The sequence below is a fragment of the Chaetura pelagica genome, unplaced genomic scaffold, assembly GCF_000747805.2.
Source record: "Chaetura pelagica isolate M959 unplaced genomic scaffold, ChaPel_1.0 scaffold152, whole genome shotgun sequence".
Taxonomy (NCBI): domain Eukaryota; kingdom Metazoa; phylum Chordata; class Aves; order Apodiformes; family Apodidae; genus Chaetura; species Chaetura pelagica.
In genome coordinates, this window is record NW_009952434.1 from 26212 (window position 1) to 49599 (window position 23388).

The following is a 23388-nucleotide window of genomic DNA, read 5'->3' on the forward strand; positions in this document are numbered from 1 at the left end:
GGGGGGGTGTCAGGTTGGTGCCAGGCTGTGTGTGGGGAGGGGGGGATTCAGGAGCCTGGCAGGGACCACCCTGCCCTCTCCATCCCTCCCAGCTCCAGCCCAGACCTTTTAATGATGTAAGGAGATCAATGGGCACTGGGGCTGTCCGCAGGTTAATGGTCTGCAATTAGAGAGAAGTAATTAAGGCATTATTATCTCTATTGATTGGCAGAACTCCAGTGGTCCAGACTCCCAGCAGGCAGGAGGGTGCCTGTGATGGAGCAGGACATGTTGCTGATCCCACCTTGTTTTCCCTCTCCTGGCTGTCCTGTCCTCTGCTCCCAGCTGCCATTTTGGGATAAGACTGGGAAAAAACCAGCCCTGGCCCTTCCTGCAGAGCTCACCTGGAGCAGCAGCCACTCACACATCACTTTTCCACTCGCTTTTGCTGTAAAGAAAGGAATTACAGGGCTGGGTCCTGACTCCCAGCAAAAGGGCTGATGGAGGGACCAGGCACAGGGAAACCCAAGAGCCCTGTCCTGGGGGGGGACCTGCCCTCTGCCCCTCTCCTCTGTGTCCCTGAGGGTCTCTCTGCAGGGTGTAAGGGCGTTGGTGACCTCTGGGGTGTTCATCCTAGTGCAGACAAGTTCTGAGACCCCAGCTGGGGGAGGAAGCAGCTCAGTGAGGGCTCCCCTGGGTGTTCCCAGTGCCGAGGGGGCAGCTCTTAACTGGGGTAATGGGCGAGAGGCTGGAGCTGCCTCTTCGAGGAGAGGAACTGGAGGCAGCCTGTCAGCATCGATCCAGCCCCCCTGGGCAGGGGTCAGGGAAGGAGTGGGTGTCATTATCCCTCCATAAAAAGGGACAAGTGCTGATGCCTGCGTGTCTGCCCCGCATCGACCGCCAGGGTGAGGATGGGTCTGTTGTCCCTGGATGATGGGAACACTGGGAACAGCACAGCCTGGGTGAGGCTGAGACCTCGGGCACTGCTGGTTCCCGGGGTGGTGGGAAATGGTGGCTTTGAGGGACTGGGGGGTCCCTGGGTTCCAACTAGCTCGAATTTCTGCACCAAGGGCCACCTGGAAGTCCCTCTTCATGCTTCCCTGGGGCAGGGACTGAGGGTGGCTGGTGCCTCCATCACCCCAGTCTGTGCTGGGGTCATTCCTGGGGCTAAATGTGTTTGGTTTTCTCCTCATTGCTGTTCAAGTAAGTGGTAGGGAGGGGGTGGATGAAGCCCCCACTGCAGGCCTGGAGCAGGAAGCACTAAGACTTTCATCCTATTAGTGAGGGCTGCAGCAATTACCTCTTCATTAGCCAAATAGGCTCTGCTGGTTTTTTCCCCCCCTTCCTTCAGCCCATTCTCGGCAAGGCCACCAGGGAGCTCCTGCTAAGAGCCATTCAGAGCCTTGGGGGCAGGAAGGGCTGGGGGGTGCAGGATTGGCCCCAGGGGGAGGCATCACTCACTGCTCACCTGCCAGGGGGTGCTGGATCAGGAGGGGGGAGCTGGGTTAAACCCTGATGCCCCCATATGGTTGCTGGACCATGGGGACTTCTTCCTCAAATTTATATCCAAGAGCTGCAGCTGGCACTGGTGAGGATGCAGAGCTTCTCTTTGCCAGCACAGCTTGTCACCAACGTGCCAAGCCAGCCCCAGGGGTGCACCCAGGTCACTGGGCAACAGTTTCTTCTTTGTGCCTCAGTTTCCTCACCTGGAAAAGATGCCATTGCCTGGGCCAGGGGTCTCGTTGGCCTCCTAGATGGTCAGTGAGGGCTTTGTGAGGAGTGATGTGATCCTGCTGAGCAGATCTGCTCACCATAGGTGGGAGATGTCAGAGCACCCAGGGCTGTGGAAATACTAATGGGGCAGCTGCCTTGCCTGGGCAAACCCAGCAGCAAACCCTGCAGCAGAGCCCTCCACCTCCCAAGGGAAGTGGTGGATTCCCCCACATTGGGCAGTTTGAAGTCTCAGCTGGACAGGGTGCTGAGCCCCCTCACATCAACTAGAGCAGCACCTAGAGAGGTTGGACCAGGTGATCCTTGAGGTCCCTTCCAACCTGGCATCCTGTGATTCTGTGACTGAGCAGCTTTTACCTTTTGAGAGCTGGTAGAAATGAACAGCAGCCTTAGCATGAATTCTGAACAATGTTTTATTATATGTTTAGTGTCTCTATACAAAAAAATCCAGTCTTTTCTTTTTACAGTGATTCCAAAAAATGGTATCTGAGTATTTTGGCCTCCTTTCCTCTCTCATGCAGCCGGTTTATAAGTCCTTATATTAAGCATTTTTTTTCTGTAGTCCATAAATCTTCTAGCTGTAAACTGTTAATTTCACAGCTTCAGCTGTACATTTCTCATTGGAACAAGTGGGTTAACGCAAAGGTGTTGGTTTTGTTGTTGTTTGTTTTTTTTTGCTTTAAAAAAAGGCAAATAAATACATAGAATACTTGAGAACAACCAGGAGGTTTTACAGAGGATGGATGGATGGAGGGTGGCATATTTACAAACTAAAGAAAAACAGAACAGTCCAATACTTGCTTTCTGATATGAGCAGGAGGAACAAACATTTAGAACCCCATACTGTCAAGGGAGGAGTCTGGGCTGGGGGTTTGACAGGGGGTTCAGACTGTGTTGGACAATCAAAGCCCGATGCCCGTTTGGAAGGACACGGAGAGACAGACGCTGCTGGGCAAGGGGAGCTACTGATGCAGGGGGATTTGTTAGGACCAAAAAAAGCCTCTTTATCCATGTGAGTAAAACAGGTCTTAGTGCAAGAAATAGAATGTTTGTTTTTGTATTTTATTCTTTTTTTTTCTTTACAAGGCTTATTTTTATTGCTTAACTGAAAGGGTTTGCTGCTAGTACGCGATGAAGGCGGAGGTTACGGTGCAGGGTGAAGCCTGAGGCAGCTCTGCCCTCCCACCCACCCTGCTCCCCTGGCCTGGTGGAGGCAGGAGCTGCAGCTCCTCCTCATCATCCTCTCTTCGGTCAGAAGTGACCAGAACATGTGGCCTCGGGGGCTGACATCTGTGAGAAGGTGATACCTAGTGGGGATGTCATGACCTGGTGTCCTGACAGGACAGGCTGAGGGGGTTTCTGTGAGCAGGATGTCAGGGCTTGTACCAAACCTCTTAGTTTTTCCTGCTGTTTTTCTCTCTTTTACTGCAATGTCACTTCAGGGAGAATAGGAGCAGCCTCAAGATCATGTGAAGATGGCAACTGTCCTCTCATGTCCCACACTTGTGCTGTGTGGTCCATATTAGCTGTTGTAGGTGTGTTCCAAAGAGCAAAATGCTGCGTGCCAGGGAGGGCCAGGCTGTGTCCTGGGGCTTGTTTGCAGCCAGCAGAGTCTGGATCCAGCTCCAGAACATGGATGAGGTTTTGGCTCAGGCTGTTTTACAGGCTCAAGTTTGCAAGTTGGGAGCTGGACCCAAACTGCTTTCCCCTACCTTCTGAGAGTGCTTGATTTTTTGGGGTTTGGCTCTACTTCCTCTTTTTATTTATTATTAAGCGTTGGCCCCTAATTTAAACCCTTTATGGAGATGTATCTTCTGCAAAAGAAAAGGAGGAATTGTGCCCTGTCCCAGAGAGGCTGTGCAGATCCCAGACAGGGACCTGAGCCCTTGTGGTGGAGCCTGACCCTCCTGCCCTTCAAGCAGAGGGAGGCTAATGTGGGGCTCCCCCCAGCCTCTCTGCTAATCCTGAGGGTCCAGCTGAGGTGGTGACCCTGTCCCCTCTGGAGAGGGACAGCTGAGGATGGAGAGGCAAAGCAGCTCCTGTGGGGTGACAGTGGAGCCTGACCCTGGCTTTTTTTGGGGGGGTGATGCATTCTGGGGCAGTGTGGGGTCACCCCATCAGAGCTGTGGTGGTTTTATTGTTCAGAGCAAGAAAGAGCTTTGCTCCCTACAGCACAGTAACTGCTCATGCAAATATTTACTGAATCTTTATTAAAAAGTGTTACATTCATGATGAGTTTTGATCTTACTGAGAATTTTCTTTGGGCTCCAAAACCCAAGGGGAAGTTTTAAAACTGTTAAAATTTTGACTCTACCTAATAGTTGAGTGATTTTTTTTTTACACCAAGCCAGTGCAAGACTCCAAGTAACCTACACAGAGCTGTTGGTCTGCTGGGCCCTCTGCAGACACCTTCCTTTCCTGGCTCCTTCAAGTAATGTGGTGGTAGTACTTCTGTCTTTTTGGGGTTAGGATGGGACTAGCTGAGCTGGGCCCACCTCCTTCCCTCCTTGCTCACCAAGACAGCAGTGGGGCACAGCTACAGGGTGAAAAAATTCTACACTTCCACATGGATGTGAAGAAGTTTGCTCAGGAAAATGGTGGTTCATGACAGGACAGAAATAGAGACTTTAATACAAATGGCACATAATACAGATACATGACCCAGACCACCCTGCTTGCTTCCAGTAATGCCTGACCAACTGTCCTGAGGTTTGGAGGTGGTGCCTGGTAGCCAAGGGTCTTGTGGTCTCCATTAGTGGTTGGTCCACAAAGCAGCAAGGATCTGGTGTGAATGAAGGTGCCCAGCTCTGGAGACAGAGGCTTTTCTGCAGCACAGGCTGTAGTTTCTTTCCTTGTTTCCACCAGTGCTTGGGCAAGAAGTCATGGAAACTCCACACTGTAAGGAGAGCTGGAGGCTTGGGAAGCAAATATCCCCATGACCAAGGGCTGTGTTATGTTTGGCCTGGAGTGTTTGCTTCAAAACCAAACATGGCCTGGGAGAAGCTCTTCTTGAACTGGATCAGGGGCAGCAGCAGAAGGAGGTTTGTTGCATGGGTGCATGGATGGTAATGGAGCAAGACCTGTGGCTCCTACCCTGCATGGATGGAGGAGCTGGCAGATGGGCTCCTCTGCAGTGGAGAGGGGACATCCCTGCACTGCCCTGGAGCACCCCCAGCTCTGGGAGGCTCCTCTGCCTGGTAACACCAGGAATTTTACCCTCCTGGGCTCATAGGGTGCATGTAACTCCTTTGCTGCTTGCTCTGTGTCCAGCTCTGTTCTCTCTGGGTGATGCAGCAGTAGGTGCTGACCAGGTCCGAGCTCTTCCCTGGAGCACAACATGGTTGTGCCAGTAGCAGCTTGAAGAATGTGGCAAAGTCCTTCTCAACAACCCCAGTGAGAAGTGTTCTTGTTAGCAATACATCTTCACAGCAAACCAGCTTGAAAGCTAAAAGAGTAATTGCATTAATCCTGTTGCATTTAATCCTTTAATGCTGAACAAAAACCTCCTCCTTAGAAGAAGAAACGAAAGGGGGAGAAAACTCCATCCTGAAAGGGTCCGAAGGAATCCCAGCTCTCTCAGCAAAGGTACCTTTGGTTTCAAAAGTGCAGGAAGTGGGAGAACACCCATGGCCTTGGGCACTGAGTGCTGCCTGTTGGGGAACTCTACCTTCTACCACCATCCGTGCTGTCTCAGCTGGGAGAGCTGCCCAGGCATCCTCCTCCTGCTGCTCTTGGCGCTCGAAGACCATCACGTTAGGGGCGCGGAAGCGGTGGGGGAAGAGAATCAGTTTGTTGTGAAACTTCACGGGAAGCTGGAAGCTGTGTAAGGCATGTGAGGGAGCTCTCCTACCCCAGGGGCTGGGTTACAGCCTGTGACGGGTTCTCTGCCATCGCCGGGTGTCTCAATGTGTCAACCAGAGAGTGGGGGGGGGAGTCCCGCGGCGCAGGGTGGTTGATGGAGGGGGCAAAGGCCACTGTCAGAAATGGGGAGGGGGTTTCAGTGGAAAACACTGTCCAGCCATCTGTCCCAAGTGCCTGGGGGAGGCCGGGACCTCTCGGGTCCTGTGTGTCTCCCGAGGGATTTGCATCCCAGAACTTTTCAAGCTGCTGGAGGGAGCTGAGGTGCAGGGTGATCACAGGGGTCCCTCACCTGATCCCTCAGGTGCTTCTGTCCTGACCGGGTGGCTTTGATTTTGTTTTGTTTTGTAAATAAGTGGTTTCTGATCCCTTTGTCCTGTGTTAATACCCGTCCTGCCTCCACTCCCTCTTTGCTACATAAGATTTATGGAGTTGCCCTGAAAAGAAAGCAGACATGGTCTGGGGGCTGATCCCCCTGGTTCTTACAAAGCAAAGACTAAACCAAGCTGCTTTGCCTGCAGGTGCCCAGGGAAGCTGTTGTCCTGGGCTTGGAGGGTGAGCAGCACCCAACTGTCCTTCCATGAATCTCACATTCTTCTACACCCTCTTGTCCTCTGAGGATGCTCTGGAGTCCCACAGGGTGGTGGGTGACCTCCCCAGGGGTTTGCAGAGGGCAGGTACTGCAGAGCTTCAGTGCTGATGGGAGTTAGGGTGCTAAGGACACCGTGGGGACCTGCTCTTCCCTGCATAGGTGCTGCTTAATCTTTTGGGAAGGAGTTCTGCAGAGCTGAGCACTTTGGGAGAGGCTATGGGCAAGGTGCTGCTGTGAGGATGGACATCTCAGTAATACCATGGGATCATTACCCAAGGATCCATCACTTTCCTCCTTTATTTTTCTTTTTCCTTTTCTCCCCTTCCCCTCTTAACTGGAACCTTCCTGTAGAGATTAAAAAGAATTTTTAACTCCCTCCCAAGAGAACAAAAAGGGCCCTGGGGAGCCTGGGCAGCTGAGCCTGTGGTGCCCACTGCAGGGCTGGCTCTGGGGCCGTGTTGGGCCCCCCATACTGGGCTGCAGATCCAACATCCCACTCCTCCTTCCAGCTCAGCCCAGATTTCAGCTACAGCCCCTGCACACCCCAGAGTCCTTCCCATTCGCTTGTTCGCTGAGGATAAGAGGGCATTGGCAGCCACCTGGTCTGCCTGTTGGCTTGGATTTATTTTTTTTTCCTTTTATTTTCTTTTCTCTTTTTTTTTTGTCCTTTTTTTTTTTTTCCCCCTTTAAATTTTATTTTTGCTGTTGCTTGTCCCTGTTGGTGGGTTGGATTCACACCCTCCTGCTGGAGGTGGTGGCGGCGGCTGTTGCTGAACCCCCGCCCACTACAAACACCTCAGGCTCGTGGGGTGGTTTCAGTGCACTGAGCTAAGCCAAGGAGTAAATGGCATTGACTGGGGAGGTGGCTTCTGAGCTCTCGTTGCCTTCAGTCTCCTCTTTGTCCTTCTTCACTGTGTACTGGCCAATAAAGGAGCCGTCCTCATTGAACTGCCCTTCGCCCCCTTCTCCATAGTCCACCAAACTATCGTCACTCTCCTGCTGCTTTATCGTGCCGTCCAGGGAGGTCTGGCTGTTGGGCAGGGGTTTGTTGTCTTCATCGCTGGGTAGCAGAAGACAGACAGACATGGTAAGGGTTGAGAAGGGGGTTTACAACCTTCCCCCAAGGTCTGGATATTCAAAAATAAATCCAGTGTGCAGATATACTGACCAGAGGCTGCCGAGGCGGGGGGCTCTGGCTGCAGAGACTCACCAGCCTGCACAGGGGAGGCCCCCAGCTGCCTCTGCAGTTGCTGCTGTGGTTGGTATTTCTGCCAGCCCAACCTTCATGTTTTTCCTTTTTAGAAAGCAATTTTTCTTTTTGAAACCTCCATCACATACAGATCAGTCCAACTGGATGCACGTTAGAAATATCCTTCCCTTGTCATCGCTTACGTTCTGTCTTAGCGATTCAGCCAACCTTGGTGTAACCTGCTTTGGTGAGGTTTGTTTTCAGATTTCCTCACAAAAAACCCCACCCTTGGCTGTTTAGTCAGCTACATGCAATGGGGAGCACTCTCCAAGCACTGCGAGGGGGCATGGATAGGATGCCAAGTTCTGTGCAGCTTCCAAAACTCATGGGAATTTACCTTTCCAAGCTTATTTCTGAGCGTCTAAGCTTGTTTGCTCAATTCTTTAGCCTTTTCTCTTTTTCACCAGAAAGATTAAGCCAGGTCACTGGAAAATAAATAGTCTGACCCATAGGAAAAAAAAACCAAACTGAGCTTTAAAGAAACCCAACAAAAAAAAAACCAAAACAAACCCAAAAGAAAACAAGGGAAAAGCTGTTATCTCTCTGGGAGGCAAGGGCTGGTATCTCATAATCCCAGATAACACTGTGTGGAGGATGAGAGTGGATTGCTACATCTAAAAATTCATTTTCCTATCAACAATTCCTCAGTTCACGTTTGACCTTAAGTCCAACATGCAAATTTTGCAATATTCCCAAAGGTATCATGTATGTACCTTCAACTTTTGTCCTCCCACCTCCACTCCTGTCTTTTTAACAAGCTCCGTGGTATCCCCAGGCTCATTCCCAGCAAGGCATTCTTCCCTGTTCCTGTCTTTCCCTTAAAATTGGTGGAAGTGCTGGGCTCTGATTGCAGCCCTGGATGGTTGGTGCCCACATGAAGGTGTTTGCCTCCCATGAAGGCACGAGAAACATTTTGCTTGGGGCCAGGGAGCAAAATGCTCTTTGCTTGGGGAAGGCATAAAATCTCTCTCGTGCCATTTCATGAGTGGCATCAGCTCTTCACAGTGGGAGGGGAATTTGGTGCAACACGCAGCTTTCTAATGTTATTTCCTCATCTCAGCACTTTGTGAATGAAGAGATAATACAAAACCAAGATTTGAGGCCTTGTGTTAACTTGGCATCACAATAAAAACAACTTGTTAGCTTTGAAAGCAGCTTCGTTCTGGGGGGAGGAGGAAGAGAATTCAGTCTGCAAGCAGCACTGCTGGTTAGAAAGCCCAATAAGTGCCAAGTAGAGAGTGGCAAAACCCAGATCCCTTCATTTACAACATCCTTTCCCATGGTTTGGGGTTCAGTTACAGCTGAATCTAGAGCCAGATTTTCCCTAGGAGGGGGGGTTGCAGCACCAACCCCCCCAGCAATGCATTTCCCAAACCTGCCCCCTGGTTTTACCTCTCTCCAAGACTATTTATCCTGTTAGTGCATTAGGAGGGAGAAGCAGAAATTCATCAGGGGCTTGATGCAATCTAACCCTGTTAAAATGGATTTCTGTGGGGTTTGCTGATGTGTGCATTAGAGAGCCAGAGCACCCAGATGAAAACCATTTGGGAAACATTGTCCTGAGTTGCATAAAACATTGAGAAGGGGGGGGGTGGGGTGGTGGGGGGGGAAAGATGGACATGAGGGCTGAGCCAGAGGGAGGATTTTCAGGGCTGAGACAAAGAGTGGGCAGATTGTTTAGGATCTAGAGTTTTGTTCCATGTGTCCCTTGTCACCATCCCCACCATCCCCAGGTCCAGCCCTCGGCCAGTCCTGCTACACCAGGAGGGATCCTCTGGTGGAGTTTGGGGCTGCGTGGCACCCGGGGGTACCCTCAGAGCATTCCCAAGCAAGATGCAACTTGCTGGACGTGGGGGTACCCCTGATGTCAGCAGCAATTAGAGGGATCTTGTTTAATGTGTTAGGTGGAGGCAGGTACAGGGAATGGGGAGGGGAAGGAACCGTTTCAGCTCTAAAGAAACAAAAAGCTTGAAGGAAGGAAAATTAGGGAAAAACCAAAAAAGCTAAATGTGCTGGACTTCTGGCAGCACGTGGTCCTACCTTTCAAGAGACCTTCATGGTCCATGTGGATAGACCAGGTGAAAAGGAGAAGAAAGAATGGGAATAAAACAGAGAGAAGCAGAAAGAGCCTGATCAGAGCGTGATATGATGAGGTCTCCGTTTACAGGGGCAGTGCTAAAAACCCAAAAGAAATGTCTCTGCATTCCTCGTGGAGGTAATTGCCTCGTTATACCAAATGGAGCCAGGATAATGGTGCTGAGCTGGATGAGCCTCATTGGCCTCCCCAGGGAAGGGAAGGTGGAGGAGCAGGGGATGGTGTAGGTGGGAAGAGGTCGTCTGCTGCCAGGCGGGTCAAAAAGGGCTTGTGGTTGAAGGCTGGAGGGAACTGTAGTTGCTGCTGGGGATCAGTGGGCAGCAGGGCAAGGGAACATGTCCCTTGGTGTCCCCTCCAGCCTCCTGCTGGGTTTCCATGATCTAGTCCTGCACCAGGATGGAGTTACCTATCAACAAACTGACACCCCCCCCCCCTCTGGCTGCTTCTCCAGAGCTCCCCTCGCCAGGCTCAGGGCATGGCTCAGTGTCCTCCTGTCTGGATGTCTACCCAGATGGTCCCTTTGGGGCAAGCTGGCACTGCCTGCAGTCTGGAACCTGTGCCACAGGATGCTGTCCTCAATCTGAACTGGAGCCCAGAAGCTGGAACCACTCAACTTTCCCTTCCCAGTGGCCTGGGTTTCCAGCAGACTCCCCCACATTTGGTATAATGAGGCACAGTCACTGGCACAGAACATTGTCCAAGGATAATGGTCTCCTGCTTTGAAAATCAGCTTCTTGGCTTGGCCTCTGCTCAGGAAGACCATTATTCTGTTAGTGGAACAGGAAGATGTGACAGTATCTCTTAATTATAGGCTGCAGAGATTTGAAAGTTGCATGCACAGGGCATTAAGGACGTGAGGTATGATGAGAGCATATCAGACATGCTATGTGGAGGTGGGGAGGGAAACCAATGAGGAACTCACGTCAGCTCCATCCCTGTCTTTGCTTGAAATACTAATTACTACCCTCCATGAGCCTAACATCACAATCATTTTGAATCTTAATCAGCCAAGAGTGGTTCATATCAATCCTGCAGGTTGACCTTCCTTTCTGCCTCCTTGAGGGAAGCCTCCTATTACCTCTCCCAGGAAACCTGTTGTTCCCAAGAAGGAGAGGGCAGCATTTGTGGGTTGTTGGGATTTTTTTCTCCTTGTTTGGTTGGAGTTTTTTTTCCCCATCTTGTCCATGGAATGGTATGATTGAAAATGCAGTAGCACCTTGAAGCTTGGTTGGTGCCTTTCTAGTGACCTCTGCCTTCAGCTTGCAAACTTTTGGGGATGGGGCTGTCGATAAAAGTTTGAGCTCAGCAGGAGCTGCTGTGTAGTAGGATGAAGGATTTTCCCCATTCCTTCCCATTGCCCAGCAGGCAATGCCCCTTGGATGGTGCCTGGGCAGTGAATGCAGTGTGGCTGCCCAGCCATGCCAAGAGCTTTGATGTTCCTTCCACACGAGACAAGTGGTCCCTGGCAATCCAGTTGCCTTTGGGGTGATGGGGGTGAGAAGGTCTCAGCTGCCTCAAGGGGCTCTTGAGAAGCAGATCTCTGGATCAGGTCTGTACTGCCAGAAGCTCAGCTCTGGAGATGTTGCCTGAGCTCCAGGGGATGGAGCTGAGCCTGGGGGCTTGTGAGTGGGTAGCTCCTGGGGGATGGATGTTTCAGGCTTGCTGCAAGGTCTTTCTAGCATCCCACAAAAGTTGGGAACCAAGAGGATCCCCGTTGTGACTCAGAGCATTAAGGGGGCTTGTGGTGGAAGTGTGGGCACTGGCTGGGCAGGAGCCCTGCCTGCAGGTGACAAGTCATGCCTGGAAGGGAGGGGTTTGATCTGAGGCAAAGTCTGCAGCAGGACCAGGCTGGGCTCATTTCTTCTCTGCTGTTCCCCTTGTCCCAGCCAGGAATCTGAAGGGAACACCCCTGGGCTGCAACTGGAATGTGGATTTAATGTCACTACCCCAGAGTGGCTTGTCACCAGGAGAAGTGGTAACCAAATCTGGCAGGGAGGTGAAGGAGGTGTTGCCCTGGGCAATAAGGAGTAGGCACTTTTCCTACAACCTTCTGCTTATTCTGGTTCCTGCTGCGTGTGTTTGTGCTCTGTATTGTGCTACCAGAGCAGGCTCAGGACATGCTTTAGAGAAAGAGTCACAATTGCAGCAGTTACTGTGCTAACAACAATATCAATGTGTTTTTTTGGGGGGTGCTGCAATTGTTCTGCTTCCATTTCTGTGTTGTGTGCAGGCAGACAGATCCATTTTGCTTCCCCTAAAGTCTTTGGCAGAACACGTGTGGCTTGTTACATCCCTCACTGGCTGGTAACTCGATTCTTCCTGTCTTGCTGCCTCCAATGGTAAAGGTAGGAGTATCAGTAAGGACTTTGTGTTTAATTAGACCCTGTTTTGAAGTCAGGAGAAAAAATCCTGCTGACCTAATTGGGCTTTGGACCCAGCTCTGATGGAAAGGTGCTTTTTAATTCTTTAGAGAAAAGGAAAGCCCAATGTAGGTGCTCAGAGTGAGCTGGATGTGCTGAAACCCATCCCTGTCATCTGTCGAGTGTGGGCAAGTTAGTGAGACCTGACACTGTTACCTGGTCCTGCTCCTTGGGGACACCTGGTCCCAGCAGCAGAGCTGTGAGTGCTGCCTGTGAGCAGGCTTAGGAGAGCACTGCCCCTCTCAGAAGTACCCGGGGAGTTATCCTGGAGGTCAGGTGAGCTCTGCTGCTCTAAGGATGTCATTTTGTGTGAAAGCAGCTGAGCAGAGCTGGGGGAAAAACAAGGGGTTCAGCAGCCCCACTGCCAGGCTGTGCTGCAGCCCTGGGGGCCTTCCTGGGGGGTTTGTCTGGGGACCTGATGGAAGAACCTTGCCTGGGCAGCAGGCAGACCCCATGTGTGTGCTTCCAGGGCTGATCCAAACATCCCTGCAGGCATTTCTCCCTTGGATATTCTCTTATGGGACAGGGAGAGGCTGAGCTACAGGGTGGTTATACCTGAAATACTCTCAGGCTTCTTCAGAGTTTTAATGAATTCATTTTTTGGATGTGTGTTAGGAGTGTCATTGAGGTGGATCTGCAGCCAGTGAGAGCTGTGTCCCAGGTCAGCATCTCTGCCTGGAAATGGTCCTGCCAGGCTGAGACAGGGGAAGGAGGAGACCTTGGCAGCATCCTGCTCACTCTTCCAGGGTTCTGGGCAGGAAATGTTTCCTTTGGGAGAGAACTCGAAGGGGGAAGGAGGCAGGAGGAAGGTGGGAGAAACCCCCGCGGAGGCAGCGTGGCACCACGGCTCTGTGCAGGGTGGCACGGGGAGGTGGGTGATGGCTGGGAGTGGGGCTGATGGGGAGAAGTGGCTGCACATGCTGATGGAAACATACCTGTAGTCAAAGGACCCATCTTCCACGTTCTTGTCCTCGGGGTTGAGGTGCTCGTCCTTATTGTCTCGTACTGCAAACAAGCACATCCCCAGTGTTCGTGTTAGAAGGTGGCACAGGAGATAAAAGCTTGACAGACAGTACCAGCAGCTGGCGTGGAGGCTGTCTCTGTGAAACCCCTGCAGGGGGGGAACAGCTTTTCATTGACTTGGTGAAAAACCTGCACCTGAGAGGGCTTGGAAAGGGCTTGCAAAGCTGCAGTGGTGGCACCAGGGCACAGGCCAGCCAGAGAGGAGGTGTTCACTGGAGAATTTTCTTAAGCCTTAGCTTTGATTTGGGAAAAAAAAATAAATTGAATGAGATTTTTGCCTGAAAAGGTCTTTATTTCTAGATGAGGATGAGTGGGTGTGCAGAGGAGGTTGGGGCAGGCACAGCAGGAGTGTCCAGCTCACAGCCCAGCGCCTGCGCAGCGCGGAGCCCTCACCTGACCTTTAATTAACTGAAATGCTTCCTCCTAATCATAATGTTCCCACTCAGGAGAAAGAAAAGCCCTTGTAATCACAAGCAGCTATCTGAGAGCAATAGAATTTGATTAGCCCCCAGAATCCTGGAGATGTTTAAACCATGAGCACGAGCGGTGGCCGCGCGAGGCTCTTACCTGGGTATTTCCCACCCCTGCTCCTCTTAATGAAGCAGACAATGAGCAGGATGAGGACCAGGAGAGCTATGGCACACATCAGCCCGATGAACCAGCCCTGGGTTGCAATGTCCACCTGGTTTTTGGTATAGGCTGGAAGGAAAAGAAATAACAATAATTTGAAAAAACAACCTATAAAGGACAGAGACCCACAGAGGGAAACGGGTGAATAGTAAAGTCCACTGGTTTAGAAATTATCTTTAGAGCTGAATTTGTGTGTCTGTGTGTGCATTGACCAGGTTATCTGAGACTGTAGCACAGGGATCTGTGGCTTTTTCCTTTTCCCTTTTGTGGTGATAGGTCAACTCAACACTTGAGCAGGAGCTACGAACAGGGAAGGGTCACAGCAGAAAGTAAAACCCAGCACAGACCAGTGAGAGAGTGCGTTGCAAATAAGGGCAAAAGGAGCTGGGTGACAGATTTGATCTTTCATTTATTGTGTCTGAAAACTGCCCTGGAAGAGAGAAGGTCTGTAAGAAACATGCCCAAGTGTGGATTCAGTCCCTGGTGTCCAGGGATCCAGAGGGTTGCTGAGCCCTGAAGGGCTGGATCCTGCCAGGCAGCCTTGCCCAGGCTGCAGAGGTGATGGGCAGTGGCTCTGGTGCCCCCAGCCCTGAGGTCCTGCTGCCTTTGGGGGTCTCCAGGGCTGAGAGGGGACTTGTGGAAGCCCACCAAGGCTTGGGCAATGCCAGAGTGGGAACAGCTCTTTGAGGGAGGCCAGCTGGGTCCCAGCTAGTGGGGAGGTGGTCTGATAGCACTGGAAGTCTTTTCTCATGGGGCAAAGTCTTTATCCCACTGCTTCCAGCACCCTCACGAGGCTACTGAATATTAATATCATCAACATCAAGCAAGTCTTGTTCCCCAAACAAGGCTCCAGCTCCTAACTGCCATGTCCTGCCTCACATCCCCTGACTTGTTTGCAGCTCCCATCCACGGTCAGACAGACAAATCTCTGTCCTATAAATAGCAACAAGCTGCCATTTTCTGGCTCTCATTGACATGCACTTGGTATTCAGCAAGACAGAGCAGAGGAGAAAATAACCTTCAGCGCAGGAGGGGGGCTAAATTTAACCAGGCTGCAGTGCAAACAGAGAGGTGTTCCTGGCAGGAGCATGGGAAGGCTGAGCTGGTCAGGATGGGGTGGGGATTTACTGGGGGTTTGCCTGAAATGGGCAGGATGGTGCAGTGAGCATCCTTTTTGGTGCCTGTGGGGCAGGAAACAAGGTGGTGGGAACAAAGGAAGCCTAAAAGACAGCCCTCTGGTAGTGCCTTCTGAGTGAAGGGCTCTTGTAAAAGGGACAGCAGCTTTGAAAAAGGGGTTTGAAGTGCCCAACTTTCCTGTTTTAGGGCTGCAAGAGCATTCTGATCCCATCAAAACTGAAGGGAAGGGAAGAGCTGCTTTCCTTAGGATGAAATCTAAGCTGTGTTGCCAGGAGGTAGCAGAAGCCAAAATGTGACAAGGAAATTTGCAGGTAAAAGAGGAGAAAAAGGAGAATATCATTTGATAAAGAAAGGATGCTGGGCCCTGAACACTCTGTGTTTGAGAGTGGTGGAAGCAGCTGCTTAATGGGCCCTTGGCTCCTTTTGGCTGCTTTTCCCTTTAATGCTGCCACGTTTAATATTTACCTTTAGTACAACCTGAGCTCCTGTAGCCCTCAAAGATGCACTTTTTATAATGGAGAGAATGAGATTATAACAGAGTGGAGCTGAGAACTGGATTCAATTAGCTGAGTGCATGGGGAGGAAAGGGGAAGAAAGCTTTACTGGAGGGCTTTGAAATGGAAAAAGATTGTATTAACAGTCCTGATGGGATGGGGTTGGTACAGAAACCAAGGCTAAGGGAGAAATAGGGAGTCTTCAAAGTATGAAATGCCAGAGCAGCCTGAGAGGTGGGTTCATGCCCCAATGCAGATTGGGGCTGAGTTTTACAGGGAGGGAGGATTTTGTACCAAGTCACCAGGGGATCTTGCAGTAGGATGGTGGCACTGCCGAGAGCCAAGGTGGAGGGGGAATTGCCATCCTTCCCAAAAAAGCAACTCATGACAACAAAATTATAGTCACAGCAATCTGGTACTTAGAGTAAACGAGTGACTGTCATTGCAGCATTCAGAAAGGGAAGATTAAGTACGTGGCTGTCAGAGGGGATGTTTTGATTTGCTTTAATGTAAGGCCAACGTCAAGGGGGAACAGTGGAAAGCAGCTGTGTAATCACACGGCTATTGATTTGAAATGTGACCTTTTTTCCCTTTTAATTAATTATAATTTTGTGGCAGAAAACATGTTACCTAACAATCATGGTTCATGTGCCAATAGCAAAGCTGACTGTTCCACCAGCAGCAAGATTTTGTCTGTGTTTGTAAAGCAGATGGGTGGGTATGTGAGTTCTCACTGGCTCCAGCCTCGTGTGATCCTCCTCCCAGTGTTTGTACAGGCTGGGGGATTTTCTTTGGGTTTTTAATTTACAAGACCTCTACCCAACTATGTTTGTAGTTTTCTCAGTGTCTTTTCCTACTGGAAGGAACTCTGAGCTGCCAGTTATTCAGGAGGCAAGTGGGAGGGCAAGGTCCTACTGCCACGGGGCGAGGGGGACGATTCCTTGGGCATCCACACTCCAACTGCAGAAACTCTTAGATCAGCTCTTTGCAAAACACGAAAAACCAAACCCCACCAAAGAACCCAACAGTGCTTTTCTGTCCAAAAGCATTCCTGATGGCATGTGATTGTCAGCAGGGCCCAAAGGCTGGTGTCAGAAGAATCCAGCCAGCGAGAGGGGAAGGATCTGCAGCGTTGCTGCGTGCGGGGACGGCGACAGCAGGGGGAGGGTGGGGGGTACAAATTGGCCTCCAGCACAGGGACAAAGGTGGCCCCATCTTCTAGTCTCAATTATAACATCAGTAGGAACCTCTCAATTACAGAAAATAGGTATGCCCAGACTGCCAGCATCAATCAGCCAAGGATATTGCTTTTTCCCCCCCGCCCCTTCTTTCTAGTGATCCCAGCCCCTTGGTGTCTGTTGGGCAGGGGGCTGCCCCTGCTCCCCCCAGATCCCAAGGGGGGTGAAAAGCAGGTGAGAAAAGAAAAGAGACGGGTCCAGGTTAGGAAATAATTACCCTGAAAGACACGATGCATGGCATGGGTGGGGGTTGTCAAGCTGGGGGTGGTTTCTGAGTCAGGGGAGGGTTCAGGAGCAGAAACAGAATTGTAGATGCAACACTGCAGCTGGAGCTGTTCTGGAGAGAGTCTGAGTTGAAAAATCAGCTCAGTCTGAGGTCAGAATCAGCCTCTGCAATGTGGGAACAGGCTGGGAGCCCAGGGACTCTAGACCTGCAGGCAGCCTGTGTGTCTGCCAGCCCAGTCCTGCCCCAGCAAAGCCATGGGAAGTCCCGAGGTGAGGCAGCAGCACCTACAGCACGGAGCAGTGGGGGAAAACCCCAGGGAAAAGAAATCCTTTTTGAAAGCCCAGCAAAGCCCAGCCTGTTCCAAGGGCTGCCGTGCTGTGGAGCCAACCACGTGGCAGGGTGATGGAGCAGTTTGAGGAGACACATCAGAGCTCAGCGTGGGGCAGAGGCAGGACAGAGCCAAGGTCAGTGCTCGCTGGTCATTCCTCAGTGCTGGGCAGCACCAGACATGCAGGAACACCAGCAGGTGCATCTGTCCCTGTGCCCTCTTAGCACCTCAGAGGGTCACTTGGCAGCATCATGCCTTGCCAGAGTTTTGGGCACCATGGGGAGAGGGGCTGCTCCCACCTCCCCCTGCAGCCCTCCCTTGCTGGGAGTGACATTTCCCCTTTGCACTGGGATGTGAGTGCTTGAGCTTTCCATTATACTGCTGGATCTGAGCCATATAATCCCAGTTCTTTGGAAATCACAGCCTCTGCCTGCTACATCTGTCAGTGTGGGCTGCTCTGGCACTGCTTGCTCCTTGGTTTTTCAGCTCAGTGTTTGGACTGGTTTGACAGGTGTTGTGCACAGGCCCCTGCAGCAAATCCCCCAGGTGAATGCAAAGGAAGTTCCGGCTGTTTTGATTTACTGAAAGTCATCAAGTGTGAACAGGGAAGTTTTAGAAATGCACATAAAGGCTGATTCAGTGCCCGTGGAAGTCACTGAGGGTGTTTCTCTGGCATTCAGTGGGCAGTGCAGGAAGCCTGTAATTAAAAAGCTGTAAAAATCTCTCAGGTGCTAAGCCTGGAAAATTGCTTGTGCAATTAGATGTGGAGATGCCAGAGGAAAAATACCTGGAGGATGGAAAGCCCTAAGTAAACACCACATATGGCTCTGCCTGAGGTCTTCTGCAAATACCCCCTTCCCTGTCCCAGCTCTGCCCTCACCTCCAGCCCATCCCCAGCATCTCCCCCTGCCCCTCCTGCCATCCCCGGGCCCAGCCACGCTCTGGGGGGACAACACAACCACCGTCCCCACGAGCACCAACGCGCGGGTGGAAGCACAAACACACCTTGATGGGCCTTCAAGCAGAGCTGTGTGACAACACCAGCACGTCCTCCACCCTCCTGAGAGACCCTTCTCCTTCCGAGGGACCCCCAGCCCCTCCTGGGGCTCCGCGCGGCGCGGAGCAGCCTCCGGGCGATGCTGGAGGTGGCTCTTTAACAAGGGCAAAGCTGGGGAAAGGGAAGGGGGAGCTGCCGGAGGGGTGGATGAGGGTTGTTCCATGCAGTCATCGTCAAACCACGTCCCCGCCAGCACGCGAATGGCACCGTTGGTGATGGATGTGACATGCCTGGGTACCCCCCCGCGGCGGGGCCGGAGCGCGGCTCACCTGAGCTGGTGGTAAAGGTTATGTACGAGTGCTCGCTGGGGCTAGACCATATGGGGAACACCCACAGCTTGTACATCATTCCCGGCGTCAGATTCGCCAGCTGCACAGAGGAAGGGGTCTGAGCTTTAACAGGGATAGATTTCTCTGTCTTGTTACCTGAGAAACAGAAACCGCACATCAAAGGCAGGCGCGGGAGGCTCGGCCAGACCCCGGGTCCTGCTGGCCTGGCCAGACCCCGGGTCCTGCTGGCCCGGCCAGACCCCGGGTCCTGCTGGCCCAGCCACCCAGCAGACACCCCGGGGGGATGCTCAGGGAGCTGCTGCAGGTGGGGTTGGTATTCGCTGAGAATTGGTGATGCAGGAATCTGGGGTGGGTTTTGCTGCATCCCTGCGTGCTCTGCTGGAAACACACACCCATAGCTGCTCAGGTCTCTCCCTGCTCTGAAGGGAGGGACCTCGTGGATCCTTCATCTACCCAGTCTCAGGCCTAGATTTTGCTGCAAAAAGTCTGGAATTTGCCTGGTCCTGCTCAGCTGGATGAAGGTGCTGCAGGACTCAGTAAAGGAGCCAGTGCTTGTCCTTTGGGGAGTGTTTCCATGCACCAGTGTTGCTGGTAGGTTAAGGAGGCTTTGACAGAGCTGGACGGGTCTGCTCACCCAGCTGGCAAAGAGGGGGTAAGAGGGGTCCAGCCCTTCAGCTCTAGGAGGGATGCTCATGGGCTGCCCCCTCCCAGGCTTTGTCCTAGGATGACCTGTTCTTTGCACAGTGCCAGGAATCACTTGCTGACGAGCTTCGTGCTGCCTGTTAAAGCACTGGACTCCAAGCAAGGCTGTGGTGGGGCTTTGGTGTGTGGTTCTGGAGGGGGGACCTCCCAGTGCTGGGAGGCAGGAGGGAGGTGGTTTTGAGGCCAGAAGTGCACAGGTCACTTCAGCCTCCACTTGAAAGGGAGGAGAGCCAGTGTTAAAATTTCTTCCCCTCCACATCCTGGTAAGGGAATCCCATGGGACTGATGCTGCTGCTGCTGCAGCCCATCCCGAGCCCAGGCTGGGCACATGGGGCTTTGCCTGTGCTGAGTGTTCCCAGCCCTGGGGAAAAATATCTAGGGCTGGTGGGGTGAGAGCTGGGATACTTGGCATTTAGGACTTGGAAAGCTGATGCGTGTCCTGAATTATGGAAACCAGTTAAAAAGGGGAAGGCTGAGCCTAGCCCAGCCCTGCAAGCTGCAGGGTGAGACCAGGCACTGGCTGCACTATCAGAACTGTTCCAAGGAGAAATCAAGGTCATCTCCTAAACAATGTAAGTGACCTAGGAGGTTTGCTGTCAGTGATTACACTGAGTTGGTTTATTTTAAATGTTAAGACTGGTGTACCAGATAACATGAGAGCTGAAACAGCTGGGAAATAAAGCCAGAGATAAGCAGCAGTCACCACTGCCTATCTCTAAAAAAAAAGTAAAATCAACCAACCAACAGCATGTAAACATCTTTCTAAACAAGTACTAAAACCAGAGACACTGGCTTTGAGTTTCCAGTCTACGTACGTAGCCTTACAATTTAAAGAGACAAGGATATCTGATATAACAGGAGGTATGGGATCATAGATGATTCTGCCAACTCCAGGTTCAAGAACCTCATCTTCAAAGGCATTTAAAACTACTCTCCAATTTGTGTAGGTTTCATTTGTTTTCCCTTGAGGTTTTTTTCCCTCTCATATCTATATATTTTTTTGGGCTCTTTATGTCACCACCACACACAGCCCAGCTCAATGGACGCTTAACAGATGACCAGCCTGGCTCATCTGTGCTTCATAAACACCTCATGACAGTTGGTTTAAGGAGGAGGAACCACTTCTGAACCACTAGGGTCAGCTCTGGTGTGCTCTAAACAGCCATGACCGTGACCTTTTCCTCTCCCATCCTCCATGTCACCACAAAGCATCACAACCCCAACAGTAATTAAGACTGAGTAATCAGTTACAACCAAGAGGAGCTGGCAGGATCTCTAATGGCATCACCACCCTATAGAGTCCCCACGCAATCTGATGCTTACTGGTGATATACTTAACCACAAAGTCAGTTCCTGCAGAGTAATTGTGGCTCCAGGTGATGTTTGCCCAGTTACTATTAGCCATAGCTCTTATGTCCCATATGGACGATCCATTGGTGGCTGGTGGACAGGTTAGAACAGGAGTTAGTATTTAGGATTATACATGAATGACACCTCATCTAGCAACTGGTGTTGGCAAAACCTTAAAAATCCTTCCTGAAGTTTTATGGCTTTGATCTTATCCTGCCTAAAGATGTATTTGTACCCTTCAAGGTCCTTAACTTTCATCTTTTGGGGAAAGTTTAGTAGCAGAAGCTCATTGTGTATCGGTGTTTAAGTGTAACTGCACTCAGCTTGTCTTTGGAGCCTGGAGATTCCCCTGGCACATCCCTGAGGATTTTGGGCAGCTGGGAAATCTCCTGGCTCAACTCGTGCCCAAAGAGACATGGCAGACACGTGCATGAGTGCACACAGGCTCCCTGCCATGAGGGAGGAGGGACTGGGGGAGAACATTGTCACGTTACTGGGTCTAGAGACAGCCAGTGGGGCAATGAAGTCACTCGTTTCTGATGGTGGAGTTAAGGAATGTCAACGTTGCTTTGGAGAGTGGATGAACTTCATTTCTAGTGTCGTGGAGCTAACCCACTAGTTCAGTGTGTGTTTCAGTGCCACCAGGTTAAGTGACACCTTGGTTTTATTATCATGGCTCTTATTTACGTCAGGGTGTGGCTCAGGTTTTGGCTGAACAAGGTGAGGGTCTCTAACTGCAGCCCCTGGGACGAGGCTGGGGATGTGACTTTTAGGGAATTGCATGGCCCTGGTGTGACCCAGAATCCCTGGTGCAAACACAACCTGTGCTGCCCCAGGGCTGCCCTGTCTGCCCACATTAGGGCTCAGCCCTCCTGTCCCCGGGTGCCTGGGGACACGTGCAGCTCCTCTTGCAGCTCCTATTTCCCTCTCTCTGGCAGCGTGTTCCTTGCCCCTTAATTGCCTGTTTGCAATTAGCACTGTTTCCCTATGTGGAAAACCTATGTGCCACACCAGGGGCTGTGGCAGCAAAGTCACTTCATGGCTGCAACCTCACACACTGCTGTGAAGCTGCACCTGGATTTCTTGCACCCCTTTTTAAGCTGGTTTGGTTTTGGGAGGGCAGGTCCCCCCGAGCAGCCCTCGGGGTGCAGTGAGCAGCTTTGCACAGCCCAAGGGCCCTCTGGCTGGGGGTGGGATGGGCTGAAGTGCCACACAAATTGATGTTTCTCAGTTCAGGTCTGGATCTTTAATAAGCAAATCAGTGCAGAGCAGGGAATGTGCTGCTGATTCTCAAATCTATTTTACTGCAGAGTATTGGGGAGGGGTGGGAGTGGCTGCTCCTCCCAGTGTGGGGTTTGGGTGGGTTTTTTAATGCAAGAATTTAAAGAAAGGACTCTGAACTGCTTTAGTAAAATTCCTTGAGTTAAACAGGTGTCAGGTTTTGATATTCATTACTGTTATCTCCTTTCCCTCTTTATGAAGAGTTAACAAGTATTTCTGTAGCTTTTGCACTTGCATTTTTGAGTGCCCTGTGCACCTACATAACTGAACTCTTTCGTGTGCCCTTTTGCTGTTAGTTTAATAACCTGAACATATTTATCCATAGCTATTTATGAACTGTAGATACCATTATGGCAGCATTTTGAAAAACCAAGCTGAGAGAGATACATCTCTGCATCCAGCAGCAAAGCACACGTAGTGGAGAACGTGCCTCCAGTGGGGTGTGATCACCCCATTCTAGCTGACAGCACGAGAGGTTTAACTTGACCCAGGTGCTGTAACTGAACCACCTCCCAGCTCTGCTGAGGGCTCTGGCTGGTTACAGCACCAAGAGCAGCAGCACAAAGCAAAAGACTGGTATAAATGATGACGGGTCCCTCACCCACCAGCTGATGTGCTCAATGTGAAGTGACGTTTTCTGCGCTAGTAGCAGAACCGTGTTCCAGTGGCAGGAAGGGACCAGGTAATCGCACTTCCACCTCCTTCCCCCCCAGCTCAGCATCGTGACACAGGGCTGTGTTATCCCCGAGGCTGAGACCAGGAGGGTGGCACAGAGACCCCCCCAAACTGCCAGGAAGCCACTTGTGTCCCTCTTGAGCCTGTGCCACCCCTGGGCTCCTCACCGAGCCGTTCCCAGAGCGCGGAATGCCCCGCAGTTATTAACCCTTGCTCTCAGCAAGCAGTGGGGAAGGGTCCTAGTAAGGGTTAGAGGGGTTAGAGAGGAAAAGGAAAGCTCAGTACCCAACTCCTGCTTTGTGGTGGCTGCCGGAGCCCGCTCTGCAGCTGCTGTGGTGCTGGCGACGGCGGTGGCGGCCGTGGTGGTGGTGGTTGTGTCGGTGGTGGTGGTGGTTGTGTCGGTGGTGGTTGTGTCGGTGGTTGTTGTGTCGGTGGTGGTGGTTGTTGTGTCGGTGGTGGTGGTGGTAGTAGTTGGGGCTGTTGTAGTACTGGTTAGATCGGTTGTAGTTGGAGGCAACTCAGTGGCAGCTGGGAGAGGGAAACACTGGCTTTTTAGAGGGGGCGACGGCTCCGCGGGGCTCCCTCCCACCGACCCCCCCGGGGTGGAGGCGCAGGCAGGTGAGGGGAACCACTGGGTGGATCTGTTTTGCCCTTCTCCCCCTGCACTGGGGGCAGGGAGCAGTGCTGGGGGTGAGGAGGGCTGGAGAGCAGGGGGTGCCCCCAGTGAGCTGCTCTCGTGCACCCTCTGCCCAGGGCTGATCCCTCTGCCCAGGGCTGATCCCTCTGCCCAGGACCGAACAACCTGCTTCTCTTTTGCTTTGGCTCTGCTGTCGGTGCCCCCCAGCACCCTGGGAACAGAGGGAGGTAAGTGAGGGGGTTTTGGGGGATGCGCAGGGCAGGGTGTCCTCCCCCACCATCCCCCTGACCAGAACTGTGCTGAGAGCACTCAGGGTTCCTGAAATCAGAACCAGGCTTATCTCTTCAGAGGATATAATGATCCCATTTGTTGTGGGCCAGGCAAGCCACAATTCCA

At 51.8% G+C, this 23388-nt stretch overlaps 1 protein-coding gene across 7 annotated transcripts in view; it reads right to left on the minus strand.

Moving 5' to 3' along the window:
* Nucleotides 1-6988: 6988 nt before the first annotated feature.
* Nucleotides 6989-23388, minus strand: part of NFASC (neurofascin) — a 54224-nt gene continuing 37824 nt past the window's right edge. For 2 of the 7 annotated variants that reach the window (XM_010008298.1, XM_010008301.1), the window contains 3 exons: nt 13515-13649; nt 12860-12929; nt 6989-7220 (listed from right to left, as the gene is read on the minus strand). In XM_010008298.1, the coding sequence (XP_010006600.1) occupies nt 6989-7220; nt 12860-12929; nt 13515-13649 (437 nt within the window). Of the gene's footprint in view, nt 7221-9449; nt 9462-12859; nt 12930-13514; nt 13650-18326; nt 18483-20372; nt 20490-22640; nt 22904-23388 lie in introns of all 7 variants that reach the window. The other 5 variants (XM_010008295.1, XM_010008294.1, XM_010008297.1 and 2 more) reach the window with 5 other exon arrangements.